The sequence below is a fragment of the Pipra filicauda genome, unplaced genomic scaffold (assembly GCF_003945595.2).
Source record: "Pipra filicauda isolate LSUMZ 115617 unplaced genomic scaffold, ASM394559v2 scaffold211_size2331000_pilon, whole genome shotgun sequence".
NCBI lineage: Eukaryota > Metazoa > Chordata > Aves > Passeriformes > Pipridae > Pipra > Pipra filicauda.
In genome coordinates this window covers 1,305,830-1,318,479 of record NW_024104323.1, presented here as the reverse complement: position 1 = coordinate 1,318,479, position 12,650 = coordinate 1,305,830, and the positions used below count along the sequence as shown (strand labels likewise).

General features: G+C 45.6%; 1 protein-coding gene across 1 annotated transcript in view; it reads right to left on the bottom strand.

Annotated features, from left to right (window-relative positions):
• PPM1E (protein phosphatase, Mg2+/Mn2+ dependent 1E) overlaps nucleotides 1-3,467 on the bottom strand; it is a 64,957-nt gene extending 61,490 nt beyond the window's left edge. The window contains exon 1 of the mRNA XM_027744860.2: nucleotides 3,003-3,467. Within this exon, the coding sequence (XP_027600661.1) occupies nucleotides 3,003-3,403 (401 nt within the window). The 5' untranslated portion in view covers nucleotides 3,404-3,467. The remainder of the gene's footprint in view (nucleotides 1-3,002) is intronic.
• Nucleotides 3,468-12,650: the final 9,183 nt, after the last annotated feature.

Here is a 12,650-nt window from a genome sequence, read left to right as displayed (position 1 = left end):
TTTCAGCCAGTGTTCCAATAAAATTCCTCAGACATTCTTGGTTTTTGACTATTTTCTTCATCTACTGTACCTCCCATTGGAGAGTTTATTCTGTGGAGGGTCCCTAAGAAAGCACACGGGACACATTTTGTGGCATTCAGGCAGATATAAAGATTACATTAATCTAATTTTCCAAGCATATGTTATCTCTAGGAAAAAAAAAAAAAACAGAACAGGAACTGGAAATCTCAAAGGGGAATATGAGTCTTTTGGAAAAGAGCAGGAAAAGCTCATAAATAAAAACTCTTTGATACTCATACACAGTGGCACAAAACCATTATATTTCTTCATGATTGGCAATATGTTCTCATTTCTGAGATGGTCTCACTTCCCTCAAAAAGATCTAAAGCTCTGTGCCTAAAATAGCTGAAAAACAGCTGTTGGATTTTTCACAGCAATGGGTTTTATCCTCATGCTACATATAATGCAAACCAGTCATTTGACTAATATATAGTTGCAGAAAACATGCCTTCACAATACAGTCCCTCTAGCTAATGACAAACCAATAAAATATTCCCTTCACAGGAGTTTTCAAGTGCTCTTTTTTTTTTGTTTGTTTTTTAACACTATCAAAACCATTTGGCATAAAAGTAGCTTTAATGATATGCAGGAGGTTTCCCTTCTCTGGAGTCACCTGACCAGTCCAACCCTTGGCTGTAAAAGGTGAAAACATTCTACTTTTGCCTGTTTTATAGTCTTGTCATGGTTTTAAGTTTCTCTGGTGACTGGAGAGTATACTAAAAATACAATACCTTACCTGAAGAATAGTTTTGCATACTTGCACTTACCTCAGATTTCACCATCATTCAAGAAAAACCTATTTCAGTTTAGCTCTGTCTTAGAAGTTATCAGATTCGGCTTACATTTTAAATGTTTTAAGGAATTACTTTGCAGTTATCTTAGCTAGATAGATATAAATCAATTTCTATCACTCTTCAGTTAAAAAAATATTAATTTACTATCTGAAAATGAATTATCTATACATTGATAAAATTATTTAAACCTTTGGAAAACAAGTTTCTTATGGCGTGCTCCCTTAATTTTGAAGTTTTTGCCTGTGGAAGGAAGTCTGCATTGATTTCACCACAAACAAAGCCAAGAGATGTTTCATTCAGTGGCCATTGAAAGATTTATGCTGAAGGCTGAAAAAAACCGAACAACCACAACCTGGCAAGAGCTGTGTCTATAAAAAGAATCCTCTGAAAATGTCTTTTTTTTTTTTTTTCTTAATAATTTCAGCCGTTAATATGGGCTTCAGAAACTGGGGAATCTGCCTGTCCTGGGGTAGGAGGACAGGCAGAGGGAGAAGGGGTGGGGGAGGAATTCAAGTTCAAATTGATTTGGTAGATACACTTTAAATAACACTTTCAAATAATCTGCTCCACGTCTAAAACTTTATTTGCACTAACGTGACTTTTGATCTTACAAGTCTGTTTAAAAATAACCCAACAAAACACGTCCTAAATAGGTAGAAGGGACTTGCCTCTCTGCTCTCTACCACATCCCATGAATGTGCTGCTGTATTCCAGAGACTTTCCAAAGGTGGCAGGGTGAGCATGTGTGAATAGGAGAGCTTTGTCCTCTGCAGCTATCATTGTGTCGTCCCTATCGTCCACAAACGCAGAGGGCAGATGAGAACTGAATAGAAACAGACCATGCAGTTGTAAAACCCGGTTCTTTCTTTATTATTTATTTATTTCTGGGACTGAGTAACACCTCTCATTACAATTACCGGCTCAATGGCAGAAAGCTCCCCGGTGTGCTGTGCGGATTTTCACAGCTTCATTTGTCTCCTCCTGTGGCATCAGTTTGAAAAGCTTCCTAAAGAATCGCCACTAACAACCATTTCTATTTCAAGCCTTCAAAGCCGAAGCTGAGCACAATACACGGCACTGGGAACTGATCTTTAGGTTTCAGTCCACAGACTTTCCACACTGGGAATAGATCCCATCTGTTTCCTCTTTATGCACCAGCCTTTAGAAAGCACAGATCTGGAAACTGCCTCCGTACAGAACCGAGTATAGCCGGCTTTCCCCAGCTGACGGCAGAAAAATCCCCATGATTATGGATAGCTTTCTCCCAAGGCTTTCTACTCCTCTTTTCTCCCCGGTCTGTGAATACATGGTGTGGTTTTCTCCGTGTGCGGTGATTTTTTTGGAAGGGTGAAGGGGGTGGACCACTTTGTCCCCTTCCTCTTTCCCCTTCCTTTTTTCTTGGCAGAGGTTTCCCCGTTTACAAACCCTCACACAGGGGAACATTTCAATTTAAACCCTCGGCACAATCAACCACAGGCAAACCCCCCTCCTGCTCTGGCACCAGAGCGTGAGACATTTCCCCCACCACTCTCCCTCCCCACCAAGCTGCTCTCCAGATGGATGCTCGTGGCTCTCCCTTGTCTATTCCCTTCGCCTGTCCCGGCCGGAGGGAAGGAGAGGGCACAGGGTAGAGGATTCCTTTGGGCAGGGGGAACCGGGCAGGGCAGGACACTGTGACCCCGAACAGCTCAAGCACCGCCGAAGTCCTGAACTCTTTTTGCCTCGGGGATCCCTCGCCTCCCTCCCTCAGCCCCACACAAGAAGGGGTCCCTTTAGCCCCACACGTGGGAGTCCCTCAGCCCCCACACTCCCCACACGGGAGAGTCCCCTCAGCCCCGTCAGCCCCACACTGGGGGGTCCCTCAGCCTCACACTGGGGGGTCCTTCAGCTCTCAAACTGGGGGGTCCCTCAGCCTCACATTGGGGGGTCCCTCAGCCTCACACTGAGGAGTCCCTCAGTCCCGACATTGGGGGGTCCCTCAGTCCCCACATGGGGGGTCCCTCAGTCCCCACATGGGGGGGTCCCTCAGTCCCCACATGGGGGGTCCCTCAGTCCCCACATGGGGGGTCTCTCAGCCCTCACGCTCGCCACACCGGAGGGTCCCCTCAGCCCCGCGCCCTGCCCCGCTCCCCTCAGCCCGGCACTCACTACTTGTAGAGCTGCTGCAGGCAGAGGTCCAGGCACTCGCCCTCCACCTCCTCCTCCGTGATGTACTCCGAGAGCGGCCGGGGCAGCGGGGGCAGCGGCGGGGGCGGCGGCGGCGGGGCGGGTGGCTGAGGGTCGCCGGCGTCGCCCTCGCCGCCTTCTCCCTCCTCTGCCTCAGCTGCCGCTCCCGCTTCTCCCTCTGCCCCGGGCTCCTCGTCAGCGGCGCCCGCGGCGTCGGCAGCGGGCGGAGGGGGCGCCGGCTCCGGCTCCGGCTCCGGCTCGGGCTCCGGCTCTGCCCCGAAGGGCCCGCGGAACTCTCCCAGGAACAGCTCGAGGAAGCGGCGGTAGGTCTTCTCCTCCGCGCTGCCGCCGCCGCCGCCGCTGCCCGAGCCGCCCGCGGCCATCGCTTCGCATTCCCGGCCGCCCGCCGGCGGATCAGCACTGCGCCCGCAGAGAGCTCCCTGTCCCTGCCCGCCACCGCCTCCTCCTCCCGCCTCCCGCCCGCCGCCTGCGCGCGCGCTCCCGAGCCGGGCCCGCGGGGCCGCGCACGCCGCGGGGGTGGTGGCGGGCGGGGGGGGCTGAGGGGGGGACGCGCCTCGGCGGCGGGAGCGCGGGCGGCGCTGAGGGGGCTCGGGGCGTCCGGCGGCCGCCCGAGGGGGCGGCTCGGCCCGCGGCAGTGACGGGGAAGGGGGGGAGCGGGAGCTGCGAGAGCCGCGCCGCTGTGATGAGTCATGCGAAGGCAGCCAGACGCGTAGGTTCCTCACAGGAACCCGGAGGAAACCTGAGCGCACATCGCCTGTTACCTAATCCCCCTGCCTCCTTCAGGGCTTCCCTGAAGCTTCCGCCGCCGCCGGCGCCGCCGCGGCTCCCGGAGGGTGAGCGGGGCTCGGAGGGGGGGGCCGGGCTGGTCCCGCGGTGTGGGGACGGAGCTGTCCCTGCCCGAGCCTCCGACCCGGGCCGGGCGCAGCCTCTGGGGGCGGTTTGACACCGGAGCTTTGCGTGAGGGGAACTGGCCATTGAAAAAGAAAGAGAGCAGATTTAGATGGAATATTGGGAAAAAATTCTTCCCTGTGAGGGTGATGAGGCCCCGGGACAGGTTGCCCAGAGAAGCTGTGGCTGCCCCATCCCTGGAAGTGTCCAGGCCAGGTTGGACGGGGCTTGGAGCAACCTGGGCTAGGGGAAGGTGTCCCTGCCCATGGCAGGGGGGTTGGAACCAGATGATCTTCAAGGTCCCTTCCAACTCAAACCATTCTATGATTTTACGATTAAAAATGGGGTATTTAAGCAGGAATGTCCCCTCCAGCCTGTCGCGTGGGGCCTGACCCGCACTCCCACACCCGCGGTGGTGAGGCCCCCAAGCCCCAGCCCCTCAGCCCTCCCCGTCCCCCCAAGCCCCCGAGAAGGGCAGCTTGGGGTCGTTTTACTTCCCTTCCAACACTTAGCAACAAAACTTGTCTAAAATTACATTCAAGATGGGCATATGAATAGCCATGAATAGTCATAAAGTTGAGTGAGACCAGAGGAAGCCACCAAGATGCTCAGAGGGATGGGACACCCCTCCTGTGAGGAAGGGCTGGGAGAGCTGAGGGTGTTCACTTGGAGGAGAGAAGGCTCTGGGGAGACCTTAGAGCTCCTTCCAGGGCCTAAAGAGGCTCCAAGAGAGCTGGAGAGGGACTTTGGACAAGGGCATGGAGTGACAGTACAAGGAGGAATGGCTTCCCACTGACAGAGGGCAGGCAGTGTTAGGTGGGATATTGGGAAGGAATTCTTCCCTGTGAGGGTGAGGAGGCCCTGGCACAGTTGCCCAGTGAAGCTGTGGCTGCCCCATCCCTGGAAGTGTTCAAGGCCACATCAGACAGAGCTTGGAGTAACCTGATCTAGTGGAAGGTGTCCCTGCCCATGGCAGGGAGTTGGAACAAGATGATATTTAAGGTCCCTTTCAACCCAAACTATTCCATGATTCTGTGATAAGTGACACATTACACCATATCTACATATTCATATTCCCCTTCTGGCAAAGGAGAGCTCATGAGCAGCTGAAGATGTTGGACCAAATGAAACTTAAAAGACAACAGTCAGTGGGAGACAAACTGCAGCTGATGTTCTCCTGCTGTCTAATAAATGTCTTTCATTTGCAGAAGGCAGTTTGGCTTGTTTTATTCATTGCTGCTGAAAAGCTATTTTCAGAGCTATCAGGTCCATAAATACCAATAATGAACAGGTATAATTTCCACACATTTAAAATAGCTTGTACACAGGGGAGGGAACGATATCCTTAATGTCAGATATCCCTTGAAAAATGGCCAAATCACAAGCCTCGTATGCAAAAATATTCTCAAATTTTTATGGCTTGTAACAAGGACAGTATCTTGCTGAAACCTGTTGTTCCTTGCATTGTAGTAATTACCTCTGCATGCCAGGTGCTCCTGTAAATCTGTCTTCTGTTTGGTGAATTATTTTAGAGCCAAAACTAATTTTAGAATATTTCCGGCAACTGCATTGACTGATCATATTGCAATCCTGTGAATATGTAAAAGCCCTGAGAGTTAAAAATGTGATTGTCACAGTTAGTCTTAGTCTTTCACAGCCAACGGTGACAGAAAATCACATCTCTTCTCCGGAAAGAATATGTCTAAGTAATATTTTTTCAGTATACCATTTCTATAGTTTCAATTTAGCACTCATTTATTTAGGAATGCCAGGTGGGGTTTTGGAGGGAAGAAACATTGCAGTTCTTTTAGAGCAGATAAGTCCCAGTGGCAGCTGATGATGTCATTGCTGGGTTTTGTTTTTATTTTTTCAGGTTTGTGTGTACTGCATCATCAGTGAGTCACAAGCCCCGAGAGGATGCATATCAGTGCAAGTATCAAAAAGCAGCTTTAACTTCATGATTAGTTGTTTTTCACTAGAAATTCAGAGGCAGTTGGAGTTTCTAAGAAACTGTAATCCAGATAATCTTAGTGTAATATGATCTGAATTCTAAAAATTCCCCTTATAACCATGTCTTAGGGAAGTAACAGCTAATTCAATAAGATCAGCTTCATGTTATCTGACAAACAGCAATTAAGGCTATCCAAGAAAAGATTCAAAAGCATTTAGACAGTCTTTTTCTTTAAATTTTTGTTAATTTTATATTTTTTTTTTACTTGTTTCGAACAGCACATAAGAGTATCTGCAAGTAATACCTACTCTGTTTCATGTTGAAATGTTAAAGTTACCAGATGTCCTTGATTCATCTTGGCAGTCCCCATGTGCTTTTCATCATTTGTCTCGTTGCAAAAGACACTAATTAAAAAGAAATCGAGTAGAACTTCGTGCTCAGGATACTTTGTCAACTTTTGGCACCGCGGTCAAGTCGGGATTATTTTGCTTCCATATTAAACAAAGAGCTCGTGGCTCCAAGCCATGCTGACATTTGTTTCTGGGAGGGAAAGGTGGAAAACCATCCCTATTAACCTGGGAGGTGGAACATACTGTCGCTGTGGGTGGTGTGGCTCAGCCAGGCAGTCGGGAACCCGCTCCCTGGAGCCAGTGGGGTGGGCAATTCCCACAGGAGGCAGCCCCACTGCTCCCCACTGCTGCCAGGAAGGGAAGCTCCAAGCACAATGTACTCTCCAGTAACACCCTGATCTCTGAGAGGCGTGCTGGGGGCTGTTAGGAAATGTTTGTGGTGCTCAGTAAGTCTGGGAGCTAAATTTAGAATGCCTGGGTACACTCTGGATCCTTGGATAGCAGCAGGATGAATGGCTCCTGTGGGATGAGGTGGGGTGCGTGGAATAAACTCACAATTCATAACATTTTGTGTCTGAGATCATTGCAACACTCTGTCAAACAGAGGATGAGGCTTGCACCTGACTTGAGAAAGGAAACACAGGTGTTTGTGTCCTTTCCAGCTTAATCATGTTGCTTTTTTTTTTTTAAAAAAAAGGAGGTTTTACAGTTTTGTTCTAGAAGAAATATGTTTTATCTTAGCCTTTAAACAATGCCTTCCTCTTTCTCTTTTACTGGGGAGAAATAAGCAGGATTTGAACAGGCCTTGGGGAGGTGACCTGAATTGTATGGAGGGCAAAAAGAAGTGCTTTTGAAATTTTTGTAACCTGACAAAGAGAAAACATGTAGGGACGTTAAGAATGCTTTGACAATACTTAATATACCTGTGATATATGTTCTGATACCAGACAAAAGAGTTTAATGGGAAAACCCAATGGTAAATGGGTAAATACCTCTATAAAGTGATCTCTTTAAAAAGTAGGGCTTTTGCAGTAAAGCTGAATTAATTTTAGAAGCTATATTCTGTTTTAATAATTCCAGCAGTTTAAGACTAAAGACAGCAAGAATTTAGAATGAATGCAGCAAGAAGGCTCTTGCTGACAAGCTGCATCAAGCTCCAGTTAATTTTCTTAGTCTCAGTCTGTTCTACTGCAGTTTTAAAAAGCTGAGTAATTTCTGTCACCACAGTTTTACTGGCTCCTTTGCCATAACAAGCACTGTACTGGGGTGTTCCTAAACACAAAGTCCTTCTCCTTCTTTCTCTTGACATTTTTTTTTTTTAAGTTTTTGAGGTCAAGTCAGCTTTTCCAGATTAATAGTCAAAGATTATTCTGAAATATCCCCCTCCATTGCAAAACACAGGATTTCAGGCCTGAATCCCACTTCCAGCTGTCATGGAAATTTCCAGTGCTATTCCAAAGGAAAATTCCATTTTCAGTCTTCCATTCAGACCCCTGCTTAGGAAAGGGGGTGCTTTGAACAGCAACAGTGAGGAACAGGATATCAGTTCCATGCATATTTATTGAGATTTGGAAATCTGTTGGAAAAGTACATGGAAGAAAGAAGTAATGAAAAGCTGACTTCAAAGTGACTGAAGAGGTGTGGAACACTCTCAGAGCAGGTATAACACACACACCCACCTTGTTTTCTGTTATGGATTTAAATCCCATTGATATTCTCTTTCAGTGTGTGCATATTCTGTCCTTTTGGGCTGGAGGGTGAAGTTCATCCTAAAATGAGAGCAAAGTTTAAGGCAGGTGCCTGGTGGAATTTAAAACAAAAAAAAATTATTGGTTCTTCCACAGTCTTGCTTTGAATGACTTGTTCACCATCTTGCTGCAGATTAGATTCCTGGTTCTGTGATACCCTGCTCCAGTCACAAGACCTTAAATTTTGCAGTCACTTGCTTAGAAACATGTCCTTAAAAAAAGATTAAAAATTAAAAATCAGCCACTTCCATGAGTACCAGAAACCAACCACTGCTGTGTCCAGGCTCTGGGCATTATTTTTGCAATTTATGTGCTCTAAGAGTACAGATAAAATAGGACTCCCAGGCTTTAAAGAATGTATGCAGCTGATTCTAACTTCTTTCAACAGTCTCAAATCCTATGATTTAGCCACAGAAATTTGTGTTAATTTTACAAATTAATGAATGAATAACTTTTAAAGAGATCCGTTCATGTGATGTATTCCATAACATCCAACGTGTGGTAAGATTTTATAGTGGGGAAAAAAAAGGTGTTACAATCTCATATTCCCATGCTACACTGTATAGGCATCACTTCCCTGCTAAGGAGACAACTTGTTCTGTAGTCCAAAACGTTTTATTTTAGCAACATATATGATACAAAAAGGAATTACTAAGTAAGTGTGGTTGTAACTGTGTTGCTAAAACTGCAGCGGTTCACGCTAAATAAATTAGAGTATTAGAAGTAAACGCGTCAGAAATGTAAACCTCCAAAAGAATGCAATGTGAGATACCAAACTGAGCAAGTATTCAAACTGCATATTTGTGGGCTTTGAGAAAAGCATCCAGATCCAATTAGAACCATTTATTGAGGTCTGCAGAGTTGCTTTTTGACTTTCCTATATATGTTGCTAGATACTGAATATTTTAAATGTTCCTCCTTCTCATTGTTTGAAACCAAACTGTGATTATTTTTTTATTTTTTTTTAATATCCTGATGCTTCTTTGGCTCCACTTAAATCAATGGCAAGTAATTCTTGCAATAAAATAACCAGTATTTTCTATAATTCTTGAAGAATGACTTAGTAAAATACATACTTTTCTATGCATTCTTTTGACATATAATCTAGCATTTTTACTGCTTGTGTAATGATTGAACTATTGGGTTTAATACCATTTATTATCTTCTCTAGTTAAAACTCTGTAGAGCTTAGACTCTGGACTAGATAGTGGATATTGTAGGAATATTTCTCGCCTGTGGGAAGCAAGACAGGAGCTGACAGTTTAACAGTGGGTGCATTTGTGGGTGAAATTCAGTACTGGGAAGGGGGCCAGTTCCCGGTGATTTCATTCTTCAGCATAGAACATTAATGCAGGAATCTTGCTCCAGCCAAGGGAAGCCAACTCCCCTGACCCTAATCATCCCAAATGAGCCCGTGGCTGGGAGCCACGAGACATCGAGTCCACAGCCTGGGGAGCCAGGGAGAGGGGAAGCCCGGGAGCAGGTAGCAGCTGGCACCGGCTCCTGGAGCCAAGGGGACTGGTGCGGAGGAGGGCTGGGCAGGCTGCCCTAGGACACTGCCAGCCCTGCATTCCCCTGCAGCCAGGATCCTGGGCGAGCTCTTAGCAGGGCCTTGTGCCTGAACTGTGCTGGGAATCACGAGCTGACCTCCCTGGTATTATTTCCCTTATGTGCTCCGCTGTAATATTTCTGTTCTGTGATGTGAGCGCTCTATTTGTTCCATTTCCCTCAAGGTACTCTGTCTTAGGACAAGAAATCATCAAGCCACACTTCAAAACTTAATCACATATATTCCATAAAGAACTAGCATGTGTTAAAACAGTATAATACATCTTAATGTGCCTTTCTAAATAATTATGATCCCAAGCGTGGTAAGGACAATCTCTTCCAAGAAGCTGGAGCACAATGACTCCTCCTTCCAACTTTTTTATTTTCTTTTGTTCAGGAAAAGGGTGGAGTTCAAAAGGCAGGCAGGAAGGACTTCACCTTTGTTCTTAATCCATGAGATGCCTTAGAATAAATCTGATTCAAGGATTAGTCCCCCCAAAATAACGGAAGGAACAGTAACTGAAATTCAATAGGAAACTTGTTATATTTTAAATGTACTTTTCTCAGCTCTGTATTCAACACTCAGGTTCATGGCTGAATCTTCCTCCATATGACTCAACCAGTTTGTGATTTGCTTCGATATGAGACTGATTGTCTAATTTGAACCTTGGCTACACCTTCATACCCCCAGCTAAACCATTCCTTCTCCATATTTTCATAGATTTATTCTACTTAGAAACTCGTTGGTTTCTCAGTGTTTCATAATGGAAAAGGTGCTGAACACATAAAACCAGGAATAAATAAATTGTTATTTTCCCTGTCCAAACCAAAGAGATTCAAAGCAGGACTCTGAGCTTGAGGAGAACCACCCTGTGACCACAGTGTTTGCCTGTTGCCAAGGCCTGTGGTAGGATTTGTATTCTTGTTGTGGTGACACAGTAGGTTCCTACACCACAACTGAATGTCGTCCCTATAAAATGGAATAATTTCAAACTCAGCATGATAGCTAGAGCTCTTGGCTTTCAGAAAACTGGGACTTAAGCAGCAAATCAAACAACCCATTTTCTTTTTGATTCGGTGCCATGAGGTTGGCTACTTAGAATCTTACTTTTTGTGCAGTAATAAAATTCTCTCCTGCCCCTTGCTGTTGTGCACTGATGCTGTGGCATGCAAGAGAATTCCAGGCACAGGTGGAAAAAAATCAACTGGCCATGGAAGATTTATTGGTGAGGCTACGGTCAAATTTTTTCTTTATATGCAATTCTAAGCCTGGAACAGCTTCCTTGTCTCCAGCAGATGAGAATGAAATCTGGCTCATTTAATCTAATTTTGTCTCCGCCAACAGATCCTTCTCCCTAGTTCTGGTCTTGCAGAGCTGATTTTTATAATAGCTTCAATATGAAAAAAAAAAAAAAAAAAAGAGAGAAAAATTAAAAAAAATCACAGCATTGAGAGCCTCCAATGTTTCCTCTGGACATTTTGTAACTCCCACTGTTAACCAGTAACTGTGCATCTTTTTCATTTGGATAACGACGCCCGGAATACTGGGACATCTAACATTTACTCAGCCACGACGATTTATCTTGTTATAACAGGATCAGCATCTCAGCTGGGGCTTCTGGATGCTGCTCTACTACAAACAAAATTAAAAACCACAGTCAGCTGAAATTAATAGTGTACGAGAGACACGCCGTTACTCTCCTTGCCCATGGAAGGACGTGTGGAGGATATTAATTCCCAGCACAATACGTGGAGGGAAACGGATTTTTTCCGTAAATATCAGACACGTTGGAGAGCAGCTATCACTGGGAACCAGGAGTGCTTCTTAAAATATTGCTACAACGTTCTTAATGGATGGTTCTCCTTGTGGCTACGCAGGCATGTGCCCGGTGCCAGCTCCCCCCCTCCTCCTGCACTGCAATACGTAGGAAGCTTTTATTCCCAACCGGAGCGTTTGCCTGCTGACATCACATGCGGTAGGATCCTTTTGTTTGCCTGTGTCTCCTGCGTTGAAATGTTTGTCTGAGTCACCAGTCCCGCTGCCTCCCTTCCCCTATGTCATGCTGCTTGCTTCAGAGCTTCTCCCTGACTCACAGTTTTTAAATTTTGACACAGCCCAGTTTTGCTGCATGGCAACTGAATACTTTCCCTTTTAATATTTCATTATGTAATTTATATCTAAACACTACAATGATCCAAAAAACACTGCCTCTTTTTTTTTTTTTTTTTTTTTGCAGCTTTTTTTTTTTGAATAGAGAGTTTTTATGACTCAGATTCAGCACTGAATTTTGTTTCAAGGCAAAGTCAGTTTAGTGTATACTAGATTAAAAATTCAAGATAGTGACTCCCACAACTTGAATTCTTCATTTAGCTGCTGGCTGAGTTTCCTCAGCTCTAACGTTATCAAGCTCTCTGCCAGAAAGGGGTCATCTGTGTGCATGTGTACCAACACTTCTCATAATTGAAGTAATTACTATTTTGCACTGCAGCACCTTTCTTCTCATCTAATAATCTCATCGATTTGTTTTCTCTTAATAAAAAGAGGACAAAACCCTGCTGTGTTTCCAGTGTACATTCATTCTTTTGGTTTAGAGTCTGGAGCTGCTAATATATGGCTGGTGTCTAAGAAGTCTGGGTTTCCTCTTTATTAAAGCCACAGACAAAAGAGATCCTGATTACAGCATCTCAGCCTGAAATTAAGAACTTGGGAATAAGAGCTGTGCAGCACTTTGGCTCGAGCCTGACTGATGGCAAATGGCAAAGTATTCTTACTTACTAAGATGGGAACACAAAATTACCATGCTGGATCCAGCCTTTCCTCTCTGTTGTTGTCACCACAAGATAAACGAGAAGTTCAAAACAGAGCTTTGATTGTCCTTGATCAAGGACTTTGCAGCAGGTAAGGGCTAAAGCCCCACTCTGGTGAAGGCTGCATTCCTCTTGCAGCCCCCACGAGCAGCTCCACTGCCTCCTGCCCTGCCCTGAGCAGGTGGTGAGCACAGTGCTGCATCCAACCCCCTTAAAATTCGGGTGCACAAAAAGCCAGATGAGTGATCCAGACCCGTGTCATTCAATGTGCTGTACTAGATGCACTCGTTTCATTGTGCTTTTACCCAGTTTAAAA